The sequence below is a fragment of the Aotus nancymaae genome, unplaced genomic scaffold (genome assembly GCF_030222135.1).
Source record: "Aotus nancymaae isolate 86718 unplaced genomic scaffold, 86718_ANA_hifiasm-v0.15.2.pri h1tg000004l, whole genome shotgun sequence".
NCBI lineage: Eukaryota > Metazoa > Chordata > Mammalia > Primates > Aotidae > Aotus > Aotus nancymaae.
Window position 1 is genome coordinate 12,944,431 of NW_026988415.1, and position 27,104 is coordinate 12,971,534.

The following is a 27,104-nucleotide window of genomic DNA, read 5'->3' on the forward strand; positions in this document are numbered from 1 at the left end:
CCTTTTTCTGCCTTTCCAGTCTCCAGGCTACTTCTTATTTCTTATATGACGGAAATTTTCTTGCCTTCACTGGGCTTTCAAGGTGTGAGCTCTGCATGTGAGGATTCTCTAACTGTGACTTTCTCCAAAGTGATCCCAGGCAGTGACTTCACTCCTTTTTGGTGAGGTAAATGCGTTGCCAGCATTCTTCACTTCTCTCACTCATATTCCTCAAAAAAAGAATTTATTTTTACCAGGTGATAGAAAATACATGAGCCTGGATTTATCAAATTCTACTTGAAAAAAAATGGCCTTTTCCTCCTCTCTTCTGGTGCTTGTGGTGGAAGAAATACCTGTTTGAATTTTAGATGGGAGAGGAGACTGACATTTAGCAAGAACTTGTTCAATGTCTGTAAAATGAGCACCGTGCCTGGCACTGTGGGCTCCTGCCTATTGGACAGAGGCAACATGTGTGTGTGAAAGAGTGGAATTTAACAGCATATAGCAGTGTATGTTTACGTGTCCAAGTTAGTGGTTCCAGAATCTAGAGCCTAAATGCAAGAGGAATTCAGAAATCAGGAAGCCTGTTGTGTACTGAGGCATAGTGTTTGGGGAAAACACCATGGAAGGGAGTGATTTGGGATGGGCCCTGAAGGATAGCTAGCATTCAGATGGTTGTGGGAACTTTCTGAAGAAGTATAAATGTCAGAGAGAGGCACAGTGAAGAAAGAAGATTCTGGGACATATAAGGAGATGATGGTGAGTAACAATGGGCCTACTAAGGTCCATCCTAGAGATGCTTGAGAAGAAATTACTTTCAATTTATTTATTGTTATTTTTTGAGATGGCATCTTGCTCTGTCACCTAGGCTAGAGTGCAAGAGGCTAGATTGCCCAGGCTAGTGGTGCGATCTCAGCTCACTGCAACCTCCGCCTCCTGGGTTCAAGCGATTCTTCTGCCTCAGCCTCCCCACTAGCTGGGATTACAGGCGTGTGCCACCACACCCGTCTAATTTTTGTATTTTTAGTAGAGACAGAGTTTCACCATGTTGGTCAAGCTGGTCTTGAACTCCTGACTTCAAGTGATCAGCCTGCCTCAGCCTCCCAAAGTGCTGGGACTACAGACATGAACCACTGCACCTGGCCTTGAGAAGAAATTTGAATGTCAGTCTGAAGAGGGTGGACTTGATATCAGGTTATATTAGGCTTTTTGTTGGATGACTTTGCTGTGTTTTGAGAGACATGAGTGCTAACTAAAAGCACCATTTCTGATGCCTCTGAGATCTGAGCTCCTGAATGCCCACCTAACAGTGTTTAGCTTGTTTCCTAGGTGCAAATCCTTTCTGGAATAAGTTGGAGCAAGATTCAGTTGGAGCAGGATTCATTAATTAATTGATGTCTGTTAGGCATTGATGAGTGTCTCTGAAAATGACGTACTTTTGAAAAAGTGAATCACACAGATATGTAAACAGGAAGAGCCAAAGTCTTTGCCAAATGAATGACGGAAGGTAATCTCTAAGTAAAGAGAGAAAATAATAACTTTGGCATCGCATCCTTTCCTCCAAGTTTAGCTAGTGTGAGGAGGATTTGGGGCATGTGAATTTTAGTCTTTCCAATTACACGTTACCCCTTCTTGCTGCTGGTGAGTTGCTTTGCCATGTCCCATTGTGCTCTGGCTGTGAGTTGGAGCTGGTTTTAGAGCATGGGCATGAACAGGAGAGGGTGGCTTGTAGTGTTTGCCATTTATTCAATTTTATGACAAAAACAGTTTAAAATATGACCAATTCCAGAAAACCGGTAAAATCCCATGGTTCTTTGCAGCTTCTCTTCTCTGTAATGAGAGGTCATGGTGCTTTGTGATGGCATTTAGAGGAATTTCTATTACCTGGGACAGGCAAGCAATTGCGGATGTTGTCCACACTCAGCATACAACTTAAAAAATTAACAACTATAGCGTTTGAAGCACTTTGGTCACCTCATGGTCCCAGGGCTTAATTTTGCTGATGAGTACAGGTACTTCTAATTTTAGATGATACATGTTTCCTGGAAAATTGCACGGAGATTGTTTTTTCTTTCCTAAGTGATATCTCTTTCTGAGTTTATTATACTTTCTGCAATGCTTTTTCTTCAATTATGACTAATCATCTATTAATGAGAACATCTAAACTCTCGTTAATTAACCATATATCTATTGAGTGCTTACTATGTGACAGGCGATCATCTAGACACTGAGGATCCAGAAGTGAAAAAAAATTGGCATCATGGAGCTTATGTTCTAGGCATAATTTATCCTTAAGTCTCTCTGACAGAGCATCATGTTAATCAACAAATGAATGGTTATTTATCAAGTATTTCTTATATGTTGAATATTGGGGCCAGGGCTGTGGGGGAATGTGGACTTCAAAGAGCCTGCCTTTTAATCAGAAATTCAGGACTAATCCCAACCCCTGCATAATGAATAAAGAATATTGGGCTGATAGACCACTGAGAGCTTAAATGTACAACATCTCTACAGACTGTAAAGTTGTAGCTGTTTGGAAAAAAGAAACATGAAGGTAAGTCGGTGAGGACATTATGGATAGCAACAGGTGATACTAGCAGAAGGGCTGCTGCTGAAAGCGAATAGCAGTGGCTCTTGTGTTTCATGGCCCTCGTTTCTGCCTAGTCTGTGTGTGTGGCTATTTACCATCAGTCTGTGCTGTACATTCTGGTAGGCTCTGAGACTCCTACCCTAAATCTTAGTAGCTGCTAGGAAAGCAGGGGTTGAGGGAACCCTCTCTCCATAGGTGAGGCTCCTCTCTAACTGCCTGGATTGTTAGGCAGGGAGGAGCTGCTGACTACTGAAATTTCTGAGAATATTTTCATAGACTTCATATATTTACCTTGATTCTCTCATCATGAAGTGTTCTAAAATAAATAGTACCCTGAATGTTTAGGGCGTTTGTTCATCTTTTATATGAATGGGACAAGGAAAAAGCATAAAGGATGTTGGACATTGATTTGGGAACACATGCCTGGCCACTCTTCAATATAAAAACAAATTATTTTCCAAAAGTTCATTTTTAAGTGATTGTTAGGGACACAGAAAACATTTTCCCATAGAAACAAGGCTGTACACGGTGATTATTTTTCTGGCCGGCCCACAACAGCCTGTTGAATACTTAATGTGGCTGAACTATAGAACTCACAGAGACTAAGTGGCAGGTGTGATGCTGTCTCTGGGAAAATGTGTTCCGCATTCCAATTTGGAACACTAGAGAGTCAGTCCCCGTTTCTGAAGGGGTGAGGGTGGGGGCACTGGGAAAGACACCCTCAGGTCTGGCACACAGATGCTCCAGCAGCTGAGGGATCACCCATCCACCCCACCCTGCAAAACTGGCAAGCAGTGTGGCTTCTGCAAAGGCTCTGGTGACAGGAGCACAGGAGGAGGGGCCGGAGCGGACCAAGCCACAATGGCTGGCTGACTGTGAGGCAGCTGAGTCTAGGCCTCCTGCTTCCTGTCCTAGGCTTGGCAAGCGCTATTAAGGAGAGAGATTTCATCTTTCCCTTTCCTTCTTGCCTGCTCTCTTTTTAGTGAGATCATTCTCAACCAGTTGTTTCTCTGTCTCTCTCTCTCTCTCTCTTTGGACGGAGGCTCTCTCTGTTGCCCAGGAGTGCTCACTGCAACCTCTGCCTCCTGGGTTCAAGCCATTCTCCTACCTCGGCCTCTCGAGTAGCTGGGATTACAGGTGCCCACCACCACGCCTGGCTGATTTTTGTATTTTTAGATACATTGGCCAGGCTGGTCTCAAACTCCTGGACTCAAGTGATCCACCTGCCTCGGCCTCCCAAGCTTTTGGAATTACAGGCGTGAGCTATTGCACCCAGCCATAAGTTGTTCTCTTTTGCTCTCCCTTTTTTAAATCCTGTGACTGGCCCCCACTAAGATGCCTATATTGTTCCTCATTCATTCCCCTCTTTCCTGAACACTTAATACTCAACTAAAGATAAATCTGTCTTACAGAGAAAGGGATTCTTCCCTATAGGAGTGCTAACAAGGAAGAATGGGAGTCCTATGGTGATGCTGAGGTGGCCATCAGGAATGAGATTTGATGACTTTTAAATGGAGAGTGAGGGAGCAAGCTCAGATCTTGCCTTCTGTCATAGGCGCTCTATGGAGCTGAACTTCCTGGTTCTGGATTCTATGAGGTTTGAGTAATCCAGGAGGCCATATTAGTTATGTAAAGTGACTTTATAGAAATCCACAGAGCCAAAAAGAAAACATAGAGTTAAAGCTGTCAATGATCAGTCCAAATGCCACGATGCAGTGGCAGCAAGATAAAGCCAGAATTTATAAATAGGTCATTTAAAAATGACGTTTTGAAAAATCAGCTTGTAAACAGGTTATAATCATGTTAGGCCGCAATATCATAGACTCTCTTTGCTCTGATTTTGTAGTACTCAATACATTTTTGATTATAATTTAGCTTACCATAGTGATTTCTCTATTGGGAGTGCTCTGGCCACAAAATGGGAGCATTTAGTCTTCTTAGTGCTTCATTTATTTTTAGTAAAAATTAAGAAATTGGCCTTTTGGTTTATGCACTGGCCTTTTGTGAGCTTGGCTGGTGTGAGTCCATTCTCAAGAGCCTTGAGAACTGAAGACCAGATTATGGGCCTTGGGGACCCAGCCAAGATGCTGCCTTTGAAAGTTCTTATTCAGATGATGGACCACAAGACCTCTCACTGAGCTCTTTTGCTCAAAGACACTTTCCAGATGGAAAATGGAGCCTCAGAAAAGTAGTGTTGTTTTCCTAAGGTCTTCACAACTGCTCAACAGTGACAAAGCTGAGATTGGAGTCAAAGTCTTTTGACTGTCACATCAGTGCTCTTTCCAATACACTGTATGTTGTTTCAGCTACAGGCACAAGTTAGATCTTGGAGAGAAAGGAAGGAAATAAGAGTTGAGAGCAGGATTTGTCTGTATCAAATAGGAACAGCTATTATTTAAAACCAGGCAGAGTACAAATGCCATCCACTATATTCTAGTAAGTAGAATACCATTGGGCAATGAATCCAACTTCTGAGCTAAGAGCATTATTTGTTGCTGACGTTGTGACTGCTTTTAGTAGGAGCTATGTGCATGCATCCCAGATCACATTCACAGAGGCAGGAGCGGTACCACCCAGTGAAATATGACTAAGCAGCTCAGATTTGCTTGCTCTGTTGCACTATGTAATGACATTTCCGCCAAAGTTCAGGGGTTAACAGAGGCAGTGTGCTCAGCTCTGAGAATTAGAGAATGTGATTCAAGATGAGCTAAGTTAATTTAAGATTCTGAGAAATGCCAGATATAGGTGACGGGGGATGGAGGCAGCAAACCACCTTGCCATGTATGTACCTATGCAACAATCCTCCATGATCTGCACATGTACCCCAGAACCTAAAGTACAATAAAAAACAGAAAGATTTTGTTCAACAAGAGCGATAAGAACAAGGAAGAGCAGGAATGTTCCTATTAAGAATCTTAAAAAAAAAAACGGGCTTGAAATATAAGCTATATGTCCTTGTGGTCCCAGTGAATCACTTGCTTTTCACTTGGTTAGACTTTTAACTCTTGAATAATGGAGCCTATTATAATCATCCCCAACCTTAAATGACCTTTAAATAGAAGATGATTGGGTGTTACTGAAACCACATGACATTAAAAATGACCAGTTACCCTATCTGAACCAGGATAGGGTATGTCTTCTTTTCTTAGCCAAGATGTGGCTACACTGCTATGTGACTGGTTAACTCAGGTAATTAGAGCATGATGTGAAGAAAATCAGGAGGCCAGGTGTCATTGCACGTGCCCAGATGATTTAGCTTGGTTCTGTAATCACGAGCTGGATTCATACCAGACCAGCACCTCACAAATATGGACCATGGCTCACGAGGCAGACCTGGTTCAATAAATAGGAGGAGCTTAGTGCAGCTTTTCCCCTCTTCTGGCAAATGTGGCCAAGTGCCTCCTGGGTGGTGAAGGCTGACCCTTGAAATGGGAAGGACAGCACAGGAATTAGGCAAGGCCCCTGCAGAGACAGTCTTGTAATATAGAAGATTTCTCTTTGCTGTGATTAGTTATATTAATCATTTTAGAGGCTGTAACAAACTCTATGCACATGACACAGATGCTACTTGTATTGACAGAGGCAAAGGATTTCTTTTTGTATACAAACTTACAGATTGCTTTTTCATTTTTTTATTTTAATTTTAATTTTTATTATTTATTTATTTATTTATTTTTTAAAGATGGAGTTTCACCATGATGGCCAGGCTGGTCTTGAACTCCTGACCTCAGGTGATCCACCCACCTCGGCCTCCCAAAGTGCTAGGATTACAGGTGTGAGCCACCGTGCCCAGCCTTTGCTTTTTCATTTTTTTTCTGTGTTTCATGGAAACATAAAGCACGCACGCAGGGCTACAGAGCCCCTCAGAGCACTTTCTTCTATGTCTTTATTGTCTCCATCATTTTCCTGCCCTGTGACTTAACCACTGTGAGTCTTAGTTTATTTATCCGTGGAATGGGGAAAATAACTGTACTGACATCATGAGCTTGCAGGAAGAATCAAATGCAAAGAAAAAAATATATTTGTATCTTAGTCTGCTGTTCAGACCACCAGAACAAAATGCAATAAACCAGGTAGCTTATAAACAACAGATGTGTATTTCTCATAGTTCTGCAGGCTGGAAATCCAAGTTCAAGGCATATTTGGTATCCTGGTGAGGGCCTGCTTCCCCATTCATAGACAGTACCTTCTGTCTACATCCTTACATGGTGGAAGGGACAAGGTAGCTCTCTGGGGCCTCTTGGATAAAGTCAATAATCCCATTCATGAGAGCTATGCCCTCATGATCTAATCACCTCTAAATGCCACCACTTCCACGTATCATTATACTGGTGATTAGGTTTCAACATATGATTTTGGGAAGGACACAAACATTCAGACCATAGCAATATGTATGTAATGTCCAAGTGTGGTGCCAGGAACATAGCAGGTGCTCAGTAAATCAGTATATAGTAGCTATAAGATAAGTGAGGGAATGGAACAGGGAGTTGGGAAAGTTTCTTCTCATATGCTTCCTTGCTTTTTTCAGTTTAGGGAAAGTGTCATAAAATAGCATACATGTTGAAACTGAGAACTACTCCAAAAGGTTTTATTTGTAATGCTAGAAATATTAACTTCTTGCAGTTTATACTGGCAGATCTCCAGTAATTCACAATTAACACCTGCTGTTTAGTGGTTTGCAAATAGGTTTTGCTGTCATTGTGGATATCTAGAATAAAAAGCTGTGGGGAAACATTTAAAAATTAAATGTCTGATTTCATCTACTGATGTAGAAATGCAACTTAGGTTTGCTATACGTAAATACTTAAAAATCTTTAATAAAGTTTAATTCCTCTCTGTCCTATTGCTTAGAGTAAATGTTTTTATTGTTGTTAGATTTGAATCTTGCATCATCTGATTGCAGGAATGATACCTTGACATCACCTAGCAGTAATGTAAGAGGTAGTACTTTTTTCTTGTCTGAGTCACAGTAGTGGTAAGATGAATGGAGAGAGGGAATCCTGCTGTTCATCTGACCTTCACGGATTCAACTGGAACTAACTGGCTTTTTTGTGCACCAAAATAGGTATAAAGAAAGTTCAGCTAATCTGGGGGGACTCAGTCACAAACCAGAGACACTGAACAGGGTAGTGAGGCCTGCACAGAGTACTAGAAGATGAGTATCATCATGACTTTGGCATGATTCGACTTTGACTTTGAAAAATTTCACTGAAAATGACTTTGGAAAATTACATACAGCATAAATGTGCAAATTTACATTACCTTTTTAACAGTTTCCAGTGCTTTGCAGACAGAAAGGAGAGTTGGTTCTCTATTTTGGATGTATAAAATGAGTGAGATTAGTCCTAGTAAAGTGGCCTGTACTGTAATCTGCCTTTCCTTGCTCTTCTCACATCCTCTCTACATTTTGGAATTCTCCTTTGCTTTCTCCTATTTGGGGACTAGAGCCCTTGGTCTTTCTCCACATCATCATCTCTAAACTTGGTTTCACACTTCTCATTTTCACTAAGATATAAATGGTTGATAGTGGCTGAAAATGTTGCGATCCTTCCAGATAATATTTCCATTTTCATAAGGGAGAAAGATCTTGGGTGGAATTTTCAATATTGTTCAATTTGGAGCTTAGAAGTGTATAGTGTGGTGGAGGGTGTTTATGGTTGTATCTGATTCTCCAGCTGCTCTGAAATAATAATACTTAGGCATTGTCTTCTCTAGCAGTTCCCAGAGGCTTCTTCTAACTCCTTCCTGTGTAGTTTCTAGTGCCTTAGAATAGGCTTTCAGTAAGAATAGTATCCATGGCTAAACTTGAGTATATTGGGGTTTTCTCAAAAGAGAACCAGGCACTGTTCAGGAAGTTTCCCTCAAGCAGATGCAATGACTATGACTCTTGTTTTTTGCACATTTCGTTTTTCGATCAGTTTATTTTCAAAATCAGCCAAGTACCTGTACAAATGAATAATACGGTGTTGCCACGTACAGGCATTTAGTAACCCTGGATAAGGAACAACTAAAACCAGAGGGAGAAGTTTTTATCACAACTTTTGCCCTCATGCCATATTCTGCTAATATTTAACTTCTGCTTATTATTTTAGATCTACTCATCTCTACCACACCCACCCAAAACATGTATCCACATGCACACTCCCATTAGGACTGATGGGCTAAAACCAAGTGAATTTTTTGCTTTGCTACTATTTTGGCATACATGTCACTAACATTTTCCCAGTCGATCCAGTTGTAAGGGAGACTCATTAAGTCTGGAATCCCCTCAGATACTAGATACTCTCTCTAGTCTATTGCCTCTTGTTCACCCAGGCTTCAACAAACTAAAACAGAACTCTTGTCAATGTATTTCTGGAAAACTTTGAATTTTATATTGCCGTATTCAGAGATATATTTGGATTGTGTTGTTGTTTAAGTCTTTAGTAATATTAGCATTACTCTTTCACCAGAAATATATTGATGTCTCATTTTTAGATGCAACTGGGCTTTTTGGTCATTTTAACTTAGAATGTAAAACATTCATGGATTAAATGAATAAAGCAGCGAATCCTAGAATAGGCAGACTTGTGTAGGCTTGTATTTGCATGTATCTTTATTGACCCCCTAAAATGTGAAAAATTGCTATTATATATTTTCATTCTAAAAACAGATTATAGGTTTTCAAGAACATGTACCAAAAAGATAGAAATTTGTCTTGATTTGGGTCCCAGAAAATATGCAGATTAAAAATGGAACAAATGGCTCTACCCAATGGGAAGACAGACCCTTCAGAATCCTAGGTCCATTACCAATCATGTCTCATATGAAAAGGTACATTTTATTTCCATCACCCCATTTGGGGAAAAAAATGATGCAATCTGTTTTCTTCAAAAGACTTCTAGACATCCTAGAACAAAATGTTTTTAGAAAGGGCATTTCCATCCAGAAGGTAGGCATCTGGTTACCTACAGATAAGCATATTTACATTGTTGGCTGGAAAATTAATAGATTGTACCTGTACATGAGAATACTTCTAATTTCAAATATACATCTTTGAGACTCAATACATTTTAACACACTGACTACATTTCAAAGATAACAGTTAAATTGTATTGAAAACAAGAACATCTGATTGGTATCTTCACTGGGGACAATAGCATATCAGATTGACAGTTGACTGGCAAAGTGAAATGTATTTATTTAATGTGTTTTTGCCGAGAGTTGAGTAGTATCAGACAGGCCAGAGGTCATATCTGGAAACGTCATCTAAAGCCAGGAAGAGTCCATAGGCCCAGGCAGGCAAATTCTCGAATTCATGATGAGCTGAGAGAGGGAGGGTCAAGCAGCAGAAGCTGAGAACTGAGGCTGGGAGCAAGAGGCAGACCTGGGCAGAAAGTCTAGGCAAAATGGAATTGGGATCCTCGGCAGCTGGGATGCAGCGGGTGGCAGCGAGGAGGAAGGAAAGCAGAGAAAAAGGCACTTCTGACAGTCACTCAACCGAGTATACTAATAAACTGTACAGATGCAAGCATGTCAAAAAGGCTCCACCTCCTTATTTGTGGACTGTTGAGGATATTCTGTAGGTGATGGGCATTAATTGCAACCCATGCATATGAGCTTCCTGTAATTGGGCTGAAACTATTGATACATTCAGGTCAGAAGAGTGGGACTGAGTATGCGCTGTTCATTTCCTGGTGGGCGCTGCCTTCTCAGCTTGGCTCTCATTTCCCATTACTGCTTTGCTCTGACTCACTGATGGCCCGCCACATGTCATTAGGCGGCTCAGCTGCCTCTCTCATTTCTCCCAAAGGTATAGGGAGGTTTGTCTCTTGGCTTTTACACTTTTTTTTTCCGGAGAGCTAGAGGAAGTGGCCTTTTGATAGTTTTGTTTGTTGCGTTGAATACTTGTAGTGTCTCACGGTTTCAATTTTCCTTTCTCATAGGTATTTGATCCTGATGACCTTTATTCAGGGGTCAATTTCTCCAAGGTTCTGAGTACTCTTTTAGCTGTCAACAAAGCAACAGAAGGTAAGCCAGGCTTGTGATTTAAGTGTTCTGGGTGATATTTTTGAATCCATGTGTTTCTGATTACCCTAGGAGCCAACTCTGAACAGAATTGTTCTCTTGATGCAAATTTTCCCCTTGCTTCCCCCAAATACAGCCCCAACAAATGTCAAATGCTTGAATTTTTTCATGGCTTAGGATTTAAAACATACCTATCATAGATCCTAACATAATGATAAGAACCAAGAAACTATTTCATTCAAAGCTCTTGAATAGCCAACTGAATATAACAAAACAGAAAAGAAAATGGAAGACCAGTTCCCTTTTTCATGGAGTTTACAAAATACAGCCGTCACTTCACTTTCCTCATTAGAGGCAGATTTTTCTCATTGTTTTCCGTATGCCTTTGTCCACGTAAAGGAACCCCTCAGTAGCCTTGCACCAAAAATGAAATCCTGGGTTCATAGGGAGTGAAAATAATATCTTTTATTTAAATGTTTAACACCCACTCCACTAGAGGTATTAAATATAAGTGCTAGTAAATATGAAGAAAATGATGATACACTTAGACTGTAACTTCAATCCTTCTGTGATATTTTACCAACAGCTGAGTAGTAATAATCATACTTAAAATGCTTTGAGCTCTTACCCTGGATCTAGGCTGTCATAAGAGCCACAGGTGATCTCATTCAGTCTTTGAAACAACACTAGGGGTAGGTATTATTATTATTAAGTCCATATTACAGATAAGGAAAGTCAGGCCCACGGTTGCCCAACTAGAAAGTTAGTGGCTGAGTTGGGATTCAGACCCATATCTAACTCACTGCAGAGCCCTTATGCCCAGGCATGAGGCTTGTTGCTCAAACTGTTGGAGAGTCAAGAGGCTGTGTGCCCAGCACCCTCAGGTGCTACAAAAAATGTCAAAGCTATGGTCCCTGCCTTTGAGACAATTACTGTCTATTTAAGGAGACTCAACTTACCCACATGAAACAATTAGAGGACAAGAGCAGACAATATAATCCAGTGCCAAATAGGTTGGAACATCTAGGAAGCTATCAAGTAATTATAGTTTTAGTCAAAAGAGCTGTATATAATAGCAATACATGTAAAAATACTTTTCCAAAGTTGTTCTTTTGCTATTTGGAAAAAGAAAATGCTTTTGAGCTATTGCAAGGCATATAGCTGAAAGTACAGCTAATTCAAGTAACTATATTTAACGCACATGACAACTATCCAGTTCTAGTCAGGGAGGATCGTGTAATTCTAACATTATGCCACACAAATTATACGTTCCTTTGCCAAACTCTCCTAGCAAGTTTTACAGTCTCTTCCCTTGCCACAGATATTTATAAAATACAAGGAGGTGAAAGTTAAAACCCACAGCATCAAGGAAATTACTTGGATACTGAGCTTGTCGCCTAGGGAATGTTTGGGCTTTAGACTTTTGCAGTTTATATCTTTTAAAAATAAATGGAGAGGAAAAGAACCCTTATTTAAATTTGTCAAGAAGCCAGCTCCTCTCTTTTGTATACTCTCAACAAACTGAAAACATCCAGCTCAGCTCTGGCCTGGTCGAATTTCACAAGGTTTCAAGGAAGAGAAGACTCTTGAATCTGATTGTTAAAAAAAATTATTCTAGTGTCAAGACTGCATCTTCCCCAAACACATCTTCTCTCTCACTCTCATTCTCCACCCCACCCCACACACATCAGGGAGATTTTACATTATATATGCCACACATATTGTTACGTGTAAGAAATGAGCCACTGAGTTATGGGCCAAAAAACAAAGAGAGAAATTTGAAATATTTCAAAGTAATAAGAGCCACAAACAGCTGTTTGGTACCCAATATAGTTCTGCCTTGGATAACAGGGCATACTGTTGCAACTGGTTCAGGAGGGAAGAGTTGAAGGGAAATGGGTTAAGAGAAAATGTGGTTCTGTCGCTGTTTTTCATTCTACTGGAGCACGATGGCCAGTAAGGTTAAGAACAGGAAGTTGGCCAACAAAAAGGGAAGGGGGACTGAAATACACTTGGCATGTTCATAATGATAACAGCTAGAATTATAGCCAGGATGCCTCTGATAATATCCCGTGAAAAATAATGTTATGTGGTACATGTTTTTCTGACCTGAGTGGTTCCTTTAACATGCCTTTTCCTCTTTTCACAGATCAGCTATCAGAAAGACCATGTGGACGTTCCTCTTCTCTTAGTGCTGCTAATACTTCTCAGACAAACCCACAGGGAGCAGTTTCTAGCACAGCTTCAGGGCTGCAAAGGCAGTCAAAGACAGTGGTAAGTATAGTCCCCAATTCTCCGTCTGTTTTAAAATCCATAAAATTAGATTGATATCCTAGTTGCATCTCCATATGTGGTGAGACAGCCATCCGGTTTGTTTTGGGCATCACTGAGAAAACTAATTATAAACCGAGCACCAATTCGGGCTGGCCCGAAGGAACAAATCAAAGGCATGTGGTGGGGCAAAAATCCGGATTGAAGCTCCAGCTCTGCCCCTTATGAGAATCAGGCATGTCATTTAACTGAGAATGCTATGCAAATAGAAGTTACTATGGTTACTTTCTGATGGCAGTTATTTTCCCTATCCTTTGTTTTATTAGAACTGAACAGTTCCTGACACATAATAGGCAATCAATAAATATTGATTGGTAGCCTCATTACTACTGTCATTTTTATTTTTCTCTTTCCATTCCTAATGAGGAAGACCTGATTTTAAATATCGGCCTATGATGAACTTCTATATTGGGATCTCCTGGTTGCCTTTGCACTTGGTCTTATTGGGAACTTTTTTTTTGGTAGGAAATGCCTCATCTTCTGCTCGTTGGGTGAAACCTTTATTTCCTGTCAATAGCCACCCACTTGCAGTAAGCCATCGTGACCTATTACTTCCAAAGCACTTGAATATGTGGTTCTTAACCTCTTCGAGATCACAGATCCCTTTGAAAAGCGGATGAACACTGTGGCTCTACACCCCTGGTACCCTCTCAAATTGTACACAAAAGCTCATGTGTATGAACTCATTTGGACAAAGATCTGTTGTGCTTATCAGATTCTCAAAGGGGTCTGTGACCCTCAGAAAGCAAGTCCGGTTTATACATGACAGGTGAAGAACTCCTGACTTAATATATCCATGTAATAAAACTGCACTTGTACCTCCTAAATGTATGAAAATAAAAAAATGGAGAAAAGAATTTCTGACTTAGGCAACTATGGGGTATTTGATCTTTGCACATAAATAAGTCTTAGCCAAATTAAGATCTCCTTTGTAATTAGGAGGTGGGAGGCAGATTTTATGGAGGGTAGGTTAGTACATCTTGGTCATATAATTATGTGGACTGTTTGCGTGTTTAGTAGAGGCAGGGTGGAATAGCTTATCTCTCTGCTTTGTTACCTGGCTCAGTTAAATAGATATCTTTAGATAATGGGGAGGGGTGTGGAGAGAAAAATGAAAGTTACGACCCGCTTCAAAATACACATTCTCACAAATGCAAAAGTTTACGTACTGTTTTGAGGGATTTACTAATCCCTCTGAGACCATTCATCGACTCCTAAGTTGAAAACTCAGGACTGAGATGGATCTGGGGTTTTATCTTGGCTTACCCCACTTTATTTGCCTAAATCCATATCATTTCTACCCCTGTCTCATTTAGAAGAGTGCTTAATCTGGTGTGGCTTTTGTTTCTCTAGGAGATGACGGAAAATGGAAGTCATCAGTTGATAGTAAAAGCAAGATTCAACTTTAAGCAGACTAATGAGGATGAACTGTCAGTTTGTAAGGGAGACATCATTTACGTCACTCGAGTTGAAGAAGGAGGCTGGTGGGAAGGCACATTAAATGGGAGAACAGGCTGGTTCCCTAGTAATTACGTCCGCGAAATTAAATCCAGTGGTAAGTGAAGTTTTTAAAAGCCTTTTCGATTGCGACTCTTGTACTTTCTTGGTATTCTTACTGAAAAATGTGTAGTTCTAATTGGTTAGCAGAAACTGTTTATACTTGTATGTGTATGCCAAAAATAAGAGTAGAACAGAGCTGGGAAAAATCTGTGATTACATATTTTGAAACAAAGTTGTATTTAGATTACATTAAGGCAGCAGAAAAATTAACAAAGCAAAGGAATTCAAAGCTCAGACAACTGGTCCACCTTAACTGTATCCATTTATGTCTACCAATTCTAGCCCATGTAATACAGCACATAGTCCTTCTCACCACTCTCAAACTTATCATGGCAGAATACAATAATAAGGCCATGTGCTAACTTCCTTTTCTTAGCCCTAAGTCCTGTAAGCAGACCTAAGACTAAATGCCTCAGACATGAGAGAGAATAATGATAGGGCTACAGGAAGCTGTCTGGCCACTTTGATTGTGAACAAGATTGCCAGAAACTCACTCCATACTGCTAGCTGTTTACCTTTTTTCGTAACAATAGTCAGAGAATAAAATGGAATTGCTCTTCAGTAGTCTTCTCTTTCTTTTTCTTTCTTTCTTTCCTTCTTCCTTTCTCTTTCTTTTCTTTTCTTTTCTTTTGAGACAGGGTCTTGCTCTGTTGCCCAGGCAGAGTGCAGTGGCCATCACAGCTCACTGCAGCCTGGACCTCCTGGGCTCAAGTGATCCTCTTGCCTCAGCCTCCCAAGTGTTTGAGACTACAGGTGTGAGCCACCACACCCAGCTAATGTTTAAATTTTTTGTAGAGACAGGATCTCCCTATGTTGCCCAGGCTGGTCTTGAACTCCTGGGCTCAAGTGATTCTCCTGCATCAGCCTCCCAAGATGCTGGGATTACAGGCATGAGCCATTGTGCCTGGCCACTCTTCAGCAGTTTTCCTTAGAGTTTTGTTTTGTTTTTTGATAATTCACTTGCCTTTTATTATTTAAGAAGGTAGGCTTTGCTGATATTGCAAAAAAACCAGCAAACCCTTATACATAAAAATGCCACAGTACACATAAAACAGCATTTAGTTATTCACATTATTATGTCTCTTCACTTTTCAAAAATATTTACACAAGGTCTCTTTGAGTGGTTAGCTCCTCAGTACCTTATTTCTTTTGTAGATATTTTTTTAATGCCTCAAAATTGATACTATTAATTAATTAACAAAATTATAGGCTCACTGTAAGTAAAATGAAACATTATGGAAATATACAGGTGACTCTTGAACATCATGGGCATTAAGGGCACTGAGCCCCCATGCAGTTGAAAATCCATGTATAACTTTTGACTCCTCCAGAACTTAACTTCTAATGGCCTACTGTTGATTGGAAGCCTTATTGATAACATAAGCAGTCACTTAACACATATTTTGTATGTTATATTATTATATACTATGTTCTTATAATAAAGTAAGCTAGGGAAAAGAAAATGTTATTAAGAAAATTATAAAAAGGAGAAAATACATTTACTATTAATTGAGCGGAAGTAAATCATCATAAAGGTCTTCATCTTCATTGTCTTCGTGTTTAAGTGGGATGGGCCCACCAAGTTCAAACCCATGTTGTTCAAGGATCAGCTGCATAATGTAGATAATGAAAGTTCCTCTTCTCTTTGCACCCTCCCCCAGATAACCAGAGTTAGGAGCTTTTCCCTAAAGTGTTTAAGATACAATTACTTTGGACACTTTTCTGTGTTCTATGCTGGGTTGAAAGGGGTAGCTCCTTTAATGGTATGTATTTACTAACAGATTTATAATTATATGCCTATATGGAGACTTCTTAGCATTTTTAATTACTGGGAATCAAGAAGTTTCTGTTGAGCCCTGGAGTATTTCCACAGGCTTTGCCTGGATTTTCCTGGGTTTTGATGATATTCACAGACAATTTTTACCTCTCGCTACATCTTTCAATTGATAGGATTTTGTTGTCAGGATCCCTAAATGATTTTCCAGATTCACTGATACAGTGTCTTCATCTGCAAAACTAAAAGAGCAGTACTTTTGTCCAGGAATCCCAAGCACTGTTGACGGGCCCTGGGAAGTGAACAGCACACCCTCACTTTGATGACCCTCCTTATAATGTCCCTCACTGTGATTCCTTGTAGCAGTCTGCCCACTCCCTTATAGACGGCCCCAGGTTGTTTGTCCTGGTCTTAGGACCCTTCTTTTAAAATTTCTCTTTTACTCTCTCTGGTTTAGGACTTAGCTTAGGACTCATGTGGCAAGCTGCAGCTCTGATCTGAACACTTAGGCAACCCTTAGAAGCATCTAACCCAACTGTCAAGGACAGGTCTGCATTGCTTGGGCCAGGAAATCAGTGCTAGTCAGGGAAGGCTTGGAACTAGTGGTGTACAGAACAACCTCTCTCATTTAGCTTCCTAACTGGCATATCTGCCCCTGTTTTTGTCATTCCTGTAATCCAGTCTAAACTCATTAGCCAGAGTAATTCTTTTAAAATGTAATTTGGTGCCAGGCATGGTGGCTCATGCCTGTAATCCTGGCACTTTGGGAGACTGAAATGGGAGGATCACTTGAGGTTAGGAGTTCGTGATCAGCCTGGGCAACATGGTGAAACCCTGACTTTACTAAAGATGCAAAAATTAGCTGGGCATGGTAGCGCATGCCTGTAGTCCCAGTTACTTGGGAGGCTGAGGCAGAATAGTTTGAACCCAAGAGGCGGAGGTTGCAGTGAGCCGAGATCACACCACTGCACTCCAGTCTGGGTGACAGAGCGAGACTCCATCTCAAAAAAAAAAAAAATGTAACTTGGGTCATGGCCCCCCATTTCAAAAAAAGAAAAGGCCAAGGTCATCACAATAGCCTCCAAGGCCCTCCAGGATCTGGCCTTCCATTGCCCTTCTGGCCTCCTCTCTGATCTCTCTTCCCCACGCTCGTTCCACTTTAGCCACACTGGCCTCTTGGCTGCCTGTGCCAGACAGGCTCCTGCGTCACTTGCTGTCGCCCTGTCTGGAGCACTCTCCAGCTATCAGCACGGCTGGCTCCCTCACCTCCTGCAGGTCCACTCACTTGTCCACTTCACAGGAGGGCCTTTCCTGGTACCCAGGAGAAAATTTAACCCTATCCCTGCTCCCTTTATCCCCTTTGCCTGCTTAAATTTTTTGCTTATTATTTTTCTTCATCTAACATAATACAAATTTACTTATCTATTTCATTTACTGTTTATATTTTACCATTAGAAATGTAAGTACCACAAGGGCAGAGAGTTTGTTTGTTTTGTTTATGCTCAGTAAATATTTGTAAAATGAATGAATATTACAGGGCAGGTAATTAAACTCTGTTCAGCTTGTTCACTGAATACCTCCTAGGCACTCAGGGGGTCTGTAACAATCTGTACCTCATAGACCCCATCCCCTAGGACCCTATAGCCTAGTAATCAACACAGGTCTGTACACAACTAACTAACAGGCCAGGACAGAGTAAGTAACAGAGACAAAGGACTGAATAAGATGCTGTTGGAACAGTGAAGAAACAATTTGATTAACAATAACATAAGGAGTGGGAAAGCACTTGAATTGGGTCTCAAAGGACAGAAGAAGCTTTTGACTGGTAGAAGAAGATTAGAGAGAATTTTTAAGTTCAAGCATGGAAGTTAGAGTGGGCGGTGGGGTGATTCGGGTTGAGAATCAGGTGTATGAAGAGAAAGAATGGGACTTTGAGCTGGAGCTACATTAAGAGGTGGTGTCAATGTCAAGTTTTAAGCAAGGGATACTGTGGTTTCTGAAGGTAGTGTGGGGGATGGATTGCAGGGAAGTGGTGGGGATAACCAGCAAGGATGTCGAGAAACCAGCAGAGGCCACTGCTAAGGTCCAGGCGATTAGAATAGTGGTATGGACTACTCTGGGGATGGTGGGGAGGAAGAGAAGTGGATGGATGCAGTATATACTGTTGAAATTTTATTTCAAAATTTTATTTAAAAATTTTAAAAACTTGCTGATGATTCATTTTGAGGATAAGAGGACAGATGAGAACAATACCAAGTCTAGGCGTCCAGCTTGATGGTGAGCCCCTTAATGGCATGCAGTGTCATGCACCTAGCCAGCCCACAAAAGTTCATTTCTCATGACAAAGGTTGATTTCTCTTGATGAGGGTGTCAATCTCTGTCTTGGACACCAGTGTGGTGGAGAAGCATAAGGCATGGCTTTTGCCTTCAGGGTGTTCATACTCTAGTGTAGGAAGACATCATTAGAATACAATATAAGTTTAGTGATAGAGCTAAATACAGGATGCTATGGAGAGGTGGGAGGGCAAGAGAGGAACATAACTCATCCGACAGGGAAGTCAGGGGATCTTACTCATCTTTGTGTGCCGTCTTGTCTCCATAGTGCCTAACATGGTGCTTTAGACATGGGAAATGTTTGATATGTGCTGAACTCTGTTAATAGAGAAGATAGGAGGAGACAGAACTTGTGTGTGCATGTCTCTGTGTGTGTCTGTGTTGAGGGGATGATTGGTATGGAAGATGATGAACTGTTTTGCATTTGAGTGGAGGTGCGCCGAGTCATAGGTCCGAAGATTTCTAGCAGGTAGTTGGCAGTATGGTTATGGAGCACAGGAGACAGATAAGAGCTGGTGGTGAGGCAACTGACAGTTTAGGTCAGTGGATGATGAGGTGTCAAATATATAGCAGAGCATCAGTGTTAGAGACAGGTTGGGGGAGGCTTCCTGGGGGAGATAAGGCTTAAGCTGAACACTGAAACACAGGTAGACTGTGAACAGGCCCAGAAGAGAGGCGACAACAATCTAAATCATAGTGATTGGTCAGGGGAAACAAAACCCATGAAGATTCTGTGGTAGGGCTGAGCAGAGTGAGCTTGAGGGGCAATGGAAGGGACTAGCTTCAGGTAGTAAAAATGTCTTGCTGGGAAAGTAGGTGCTTAATAAATCTTTGTTGACTTGAATTCTTTCCTACCCCAATTCTTGCCACCACCACAAAACAGTGGGTAAGCCAAAACCTATGTAGGATGCTGCCGAGGCATATTTTAAATTAAATTCTGTGTCGTGTTATGTTTGGGCTAGAAAATACTTGTCAATTTTTAATTAATTAATTAATTAATTAATATCTCTCTCTCTCTCTCTCTCTCTCTCTCTTTTAACATGGGATCTCACTATGTTGCCCAGGCTGGTCTCAAACTCCTGGGCTCTAGCGATCCTCTGGCCTTGGCTCTCCAAAGTGCTGGGATTACAGACATGAGCCACTGCGCCCTTTATTTCTTTCAGTGAACTCCATGCTGATGTATAAGCTTAGGAAAGATTTGTCTTTAAGGAGTTTGAAAAGAGTGATGTAGTGAAACCTTCAACATAGAGTTTTAAACTCCACTGCTATACAACCTTTTAGGCCATTTATAAAGTTAAATCAGGCATGGAACTAAAAAACTTTAGCGAACTCAGTCTGCTTACTGCTGGGTCAAACATATAACGCTGTGGGCACTCGAATAAGTCAGTCATTCTGACAAATTCATACAGGCAGCCTGGAAGGCTGGAGGACATTTAGCCTGATACTACACATTCTTTTGTAATGTCTTAAAAGCAAAACAAAACAAGCCCAAAGCCATACAGTCCTCACCCTGCAGATTGTGGTGCCATGGGAGTACTGTGCATAGTTTTCCTCCCTTGAGCCTGTCATTGACAAGAGCACTTTGTGCTCTGGTAAATTTGCCCTTGGGGAGTGACATTTTAAGTTTTGGATTCCACTGTAGCTCTTATCTAGAGATAATTATGGCCAAAGTTTTGGGGATAGCTTTTTCCTGCTCTTTGAGAAGAGGCTGATTTCAGAGGTCATGTAGCATAAAGAACCACCCACCTAATACCACAGAAAGTGAAGCAATAGATTACTTGAGTATAAAACAAACACACACACGCACGCACACATCTCTTTTTAACATGAGCTTGTGACTGAAAGTAGAGTAAGTTTTTGTGACCATGATGATAAAAACCTGTCTCCAAGGATAATCGAACCTGGACATTGGTGACATCATGAAGCCTCTGGATTTCCCATTATATGAGAAAAATAAACCCCATTTTGACCAAAAATGTGTTTTTTTCAAGGATCTAAGTTCATGAAAAATACATGTATTCACAACTTAGTCATTAAATAAGTTACAGAACATGTATTAAGGGGCTTTGCTTTTGTATTTCATTTGAGTCAGATACATTATAAATAAGAAAATTAGCCGCTTTGACAATTTTCTGTTCTCTTTTAAAAATCAGTGGTAACTTGTTATTTATACATCAAAGTAATTTCTTCCGGTACATTGGTAACATAATGGTAACTATATCCTTTTTTAAATTCTTGTCTCTGTTCTATTACCTAGAAAGGTTGAGGATTTGTTAAGACTTTGCATTAAAAATTTCCTGGTAAAATTTTTAAGCCAAGAAATTATTGAGGCAAGTGCGATTGAGCAGATATTTTAAACAAATTCTATTTTCTCCCACTGATTCAATTAAGAGGTCATTAAATCCTTCTTCTAAAACTTCTCATTAGCAGTAAATATAGATATCAATTGAGGGGATTAGGTACATGGTTAATTAAATTTGTATTAAGGCAGATTAAGAAATCACTCTGCCTGCTCAGTACGAAGTGAAGCTAGGATTGAGCTTTATATTTAGACTTCCTGTTTTAATCCCCTGGGTGTATCGCATAGATGTTTCCTGTCCAGAGAGCCTATTTGTCACTAGATTTCTTTTTGTCCTATCACCACCAACAGGCAATAGTAATGCGTACACCAGCAATGGAAGAGAAAAAATCAAAAGTTAATTGGAAAGGGGTCTTTACGTCAGGATCAGGAGGATTGCTTATGCCTGTATTTGTGTGACACTGTTGTTTGAGATGTATTATACAAACAATCCATCGGAATTCCTCACTATATTGACTGATTTTTACCCTCACTGGTTGGATTGCCCAATATCCTCATGGCCTTAGAACACCACCTAAAATGTTGACATTTTCATGTTCATTCTAGTTCGGCACTTTGAATCCCCCCCAGGGACTGAACTGTCTTCTCGGAACCTCCACATATTCATTTCTTCTCTCCATGCTGCTGAGTGTGGGTTTCAGAGAGTACTTCACATGGCGGGAGTAAGAAGTAGTAGGGTTGGGGGCGGGGAGCAAAGGAGGAACAAGACGCTAGAAACTGTCACTGAGGTCATAGTGCTGGTGTTTTTCTCTTTGCATTCCCTCTTGTGTTTCATGGGGCCAGTTGTTTGCAAGGGCTACATTTTTTTTAGACTTTCCAAGTTTATGCTTCCAAATGTGTCTCCCTTCTGTTCTTTGTGTTAATTCCCCATCCTAGACCAAGATCTCAGAGAGAGCTAGAACTTCAGTGCTGTGCTGAATTAATAGTGGTGAGAGCATGCATCCTTGCCTTGTTCCTGATCTTAGGGGGAAAGCATTCAGCATTCGGTCTTTCCCCATTATGTAAGATGCTAAGTGTAGGCTTTGTAGATGCACTTTACTAACTTGAAGAAGTTCTTCTTTATTCTTATTTTTTTCTGTGAGTTACTTTTTTTCGAATGGGTGTTAAATTTTCTTAAGTGCTTTTTCTGCATTGATTAATATTATCATGTGACTTTTTTCTTTTTAAGGATGTTAAGATCATGGATTACATTAATGATTTAAAAATATTTAACCAACCTAGGATGAATCCCATAGTACACAATTCTTTTAAAATATTGCTGAATTCTACTTGCTAATATTTTCTTAATTTTTTTGCATCTATATTCATGAGGAATGTTGGTCTGCAGTTTTCTTTTTTGCACTGCCTTTGTATGGTTTTGGTGTCAGTGTATTAGTGATTTCATAAAATGACTTGGGAGGTGATCTCTTCTATTTTCTGTGTGACATTATATGGAATTAGTATTGATTCTTCCTTAAAAAGTTGATAGAATTCTCTAGTGACATGTTGTGGGCCTGGATATTTCCTTTTTAAGAGTTTTAAATTTACAAGTTCAATTTCCTTAATAATTATAAGGCCATTCAAATGATCTGTTTCATATTGGGTGAGTTGTGGTAGTTTTTGTTTTCTGAGGAATTGGTTCATTTCACACCTAATTGTCAAATTTATGTGTGTAGAGTTGTTTGTAGTACTCCTTTATTATCCTTTTTCTATCTCCAGGGTCTGGAGTGATATCCCCTGTTTTATTTCTGATAGCACCGACATTTTTCCAGTAAAGCCTTATGAACCCCAGTGGATCCAGGTAGATCTTGAGCTAGCATAAAGCTTCCAGAAACTGGTTATGCCCCACTTGTCCTCACTGGGGAGTGACAAAATTGTCCCTCGTTGCTACTTTTCTGCCTTATTTTCACTCTGCCCAACCTGGCCTCCCTGGATAACTCACTGTTACAAGAACAGTCTGTGTTCCTGAAATCTTCCCTGAAAAGAAAACTCCATACTGTCTTCCCTGCCTGTTTGAATTCCATCTACCCTTCAGGGCCAGAAAAAGTACCTCCTTCCCAGCAAGGTCTTCTCTAACCATCCCAGATCAAACTGGTAGCCCCTCTGAACTCCAGCAGGAACCCCTGCCCAGGCCATTAACCAAGGCCTTCAGTAGCCTTATCTCTGGGTATCATACTGGTTAGGAACACAGGCTCTTGTCAAGACATACCTGGGCTTCAATCTTTGCTCTGTCATTTCCTAGCTGCATGACCAGAGACAACTAACTTCACTTCCTTAAATCTTAGTGGCCTCCTTTGTAAAATGAGAAGATAGTCTGCCTGCCAGGGTTGTTGTAAAGATTAAATAATATGTCTTAAAAGCTATTAAATATGAAATAAATATTAGGGATATTCCAATATAATAATAATTAAAAATCAAGGTTAAATGGGAAAATATTTATAAAATAATATTGTAATAGGAGAATTATAAAACTGCAGGTTAAGGTTAGAAAGATCCAAGAGTGTGTGCATGTGTGTGTGTTCACAAACATACATAAAAGAATGGGAAGACACACTTCAAAAACAGTTTAAATGATAGTTAGCTCTAGGTGATGGGATAATTGCTGGGTTTTGTTTTCTGTTCTGTATTTTAAATTTTTGGGGGTGGGACTGCAATAGATTTATAACTCAAAAACGTTATTTAAAAAATCAAGGTCTGATGATATATTATTATTTGGTTATTTATACTGCATCATACTTTAGAAAGGGTTTAAAACAGCATACAATATATCAAGTTAAAATTAAAATATAAAACAAATTGAAGCAAAGGAGAAAATGCAGGTAGGAAAGATGCTATGTAGTGACACTGCTAAAAATTTATTACGACTGTCTCATATTTTTTTTTTTAAAGAAGGAATGTCCTAGGATTTCCTTTAGTCATGAGTTTAATAAGTAAGATTAACTTAGGTAGAAGAAGGACAGCATTTTATAATGCAATGGAATAATATTAAAATTATACTTAAAAGAGAATAATTTTCTGCTACTTTTCATTGAGTTAAACCTTCTGATTATTTTGTTGTTGGCATCGTAGACAGATCCAAGAAAAGCATGGTTACCATTATTTATATTTTATTATACTTGTATAATAAATTGAAAGTTATAAGTACAGATGCTCTTTGACTTATGATGGGGTTACATGCTGATTAAACCCATCATAAGTTGAAAATATCATAAATTATGAATACATTTAATACACTTAGCCTACTGAACATCATGGCTTAGCCTAGCCTACCTTAAATATGCTTAGAAAACTTACAGTAGCTCACAGTTGGGCAAAATATCTAACACAAAGCATATTTTATAATAAAGCGTTCAGTAGCTCATGTACACACTAGTTTGCCAAGGCATGAAAATGTCAAAATTCAAAAGTCAAAGTATGATTTCTACTGAATGTGTATCGCTTTTGGACCATCGTTAAGTTGAAAAATTATAAGTTGAACCATCATAAGTTGGTAATTATCTGTATACATTTGTTAGTATTGGTTTTGCATATCTGTTTTGAATAAGTTGAATGGAGATGGCAGACAAACCCCAACTGGGAGTAAAGTCCTTGCCCTGGCTCTGCTATTTCTTAGTTAGGTCTTAATTCCTTGGCTTATTCCTCTTTTCGGAAATTGAGGGGTCTAGACAAGAAGATCTAACTTTGACCATCTATAGTTTAGCACAGTTGTAGTTTCACTTGTTTAGGAATGTGAAACTACTATAAAGATTCCCAGTGAAAAGATCAATTTCTTGCTGCATGTTCATATAACGCACCTCCTGTTGGAAGACATGTGTATTGTTTCTTGTTCTTTGCTATTATAGCCAATTCTGCATTGAACAGCATATATATATATATCACTTTGCTGAAGTATATAAAGATCTGTATCGTGAAAGTTAAGTGCTTAGGTCAAAGTACATATATGTTTAACAATTTTTTTTGGTATATATTCCAAACCTCCATTGATCCTTCCACTGGGAATCTTTATAGTATGTTACTTGACCCATGTTATGAAATGTTCATCGTAGACTTCTGTGATATTAACATAATCTAAATGTCTTTTTCACAGAGAGACCTCTCTCTCCCAAGGCCGTCAAAGGATTTGAAACTGCTCCACTTACCAAGAATTATTATACTGTGGTAAGTGTTCAGATGATGAATAAAAATTTTCTTGACTCTATATGGAATTTTTTCACTTCTCAAACCATTGATGTGTTGAGGTGACACAAAGGAAAGACTGAATAAACTTGCATGCATGAGTCCAATGCCATTCGCATTACAGTGGGGTTCTTCTACTTATATGCTTCTTATAGATGTCTAGAGGTCTTACATCTCCCGTGCTGAAAAATTCAAAGGTAGCACAAATTCAGAGCACAGATTCACTATTAAACAACAGTGAAATGGAAATTGGTTAATATATAAGAATTATGGTGAAATTCATCAGTTAGACATACTCTTATGAGGTATTTAGAAGGTGAATTTCCAAGTTCCTATAATGCAATAAGTTTTAAGTGGTTGCATTTTGTGATTTTACTTTAGAATTAATGACTTTATTATTATATCCTCTGGAATATTATCATCCTTTGAGGAGAGCCCAAAAGGAAGACTGCCCTTTGGCACAGTGGGAGGAATGGCATGGCTCTGGCTTAAACAGATATGTCAAAATATATTAGCTATAAATAGGATATGTGCAATACTCAAAATAAATTCCTGTTTGAACAAGAAATTGCATCATTCTCCTTCATCTACTCTCTGCTTTCTCTTCATGTCTCCTTTCCAGACTTGGCCCAGTCACTAATTAAAAGGTCAAGTCATCATTAACCTCTAAGTTTCCCTGACTGGTAGCCTTGTCATTCCCCCAGCCCTGCCTCACCACCTCAGCTGAAATACAGCTTCATTTTTCATCCAGTGTTCTATGTGCGTTTGTACTGCATACTCATCTCCCTTTGTGCATGGATAGCGTTTTTAAACATCTCTATACAGGCATGTGAATATCATTTGGTTTCAGAAAGTTGAATTTCACTCTTTAGTGAATTTGCTCCATAATGATGACAAGAGCAATAGAGAATATGAAAAATCAGAAAGGAACTCACTAGGTAACATGGGACAATAAATAATCACAGGGGACTATTTTGTCAATATCTTTTCTCTGACATTTCCAAGGCTAAAATATATTAACCAGCAGAGATAGGTTCCCTTACTTCCTGACCACTTCTTTTAGCTTTTAGATAACCTCTAATGATTTACCATTTAAAGAAAGGTTGTAGTGGAATGATGGATGAAAATATTACCATAGCTGCTTCTCCCTGTGAGTCTGGAGCATATCATCACTCTGCTTTGAATCTCTCTCTGCCTCTGCTGATTCTACCAACTTAAAATGTGGTTGGGATTATCCAAGGCAGAGTAACCTCTGTGATTCTCAGGGAATTTATATAAATCTTATGCATATAATCGTCGGACTCGGGACATGCTGCAGTTTATATAACGTACTTCCTGTTGGAAGACGTGTATTGTTTCTAGTTCTTTGCTATTATAGACAATTCTGCATTGAATAGCTTATATATATCACTTTGCCAAAGTATATAAAGATCTATATGGTTCAAGTTAAGTGCTTAGGTCAAAGCACATATATGTTTAACAATTTTTTTGGGTATATATCCCAAACCTCAGACCTAATAAAGATAACAGATGTCTTGGGGGAACTCCTGATGACCTGTGAAGAACCCGTAGAACTCCGATGTTCATTGCTTAATTACTGATCAGCTGAATATATTGTAACTAGATAGGGATGTGAAGAGTTTTTGGTTGGTGGGTTTTTTAAATCCACATTTCTTTGACTTTGAATATTTAGGCAAATTTTTAGTGTCAATTAATTCAAAATATGTTTTGAGTGTTCTGATTGTCCTCCTAATCTGTGTTGAATAAACTAATCTATTCCACCCACAGGATTTGTAGACTTGGAAAATCAATTTCACTCACATCAAAAGTCCCCTCATCTGATCTTATATTAACTCTTGTTCCCTCCAAGAGTCATTAAATGTCGATATTTTCTGTTGCTAGATCTATAAGAGTACTAATGACTAATTTTTACTTCATTAAAAAAAAGAGATAACATTTTTCTCTTATATAACTAATTGCATAAAAACGGTTTTTTAAATATCAGACTATACAGA

General features: G+C 39.5%; 1 protein-coding gene across 3 annotated transcripts in view; it reads left to right on the forward strand.

Annotated features, from left to right (window-relative positions):
• Nucleotides 1-27,104, forward strand: part of ARHGEF6 (Rac/Cdc42 guanine nucleotide exchange factor 6) — a 111,764-nt gene that overhangs the window by 22,021 nt on the left and 62,639 nt on the right. For all 3 annotated transcript variants that reach the window (XM_012472315.3, XM_012472314.3, XM_012472316.2), the window contains 4 exons: nt 10,495-10,579; nt 12,726-12,850; nt 14,261-14,462; nt 25,001-25,071. In XM_012472315.3, coding sequence (XP_012327738.1) covers nt 10,495-10,579; nt 12,726-12,850; nt 14,261-14,462; nt 25,001-25,071 — 483 coding nt within the window. The remainder of the gene's footprint in view (nt 1-10,494; nt 10,580-12,725; nt 12,851-14,260; nt 14,463-25,000; nt 25,072-27,104) is intronic.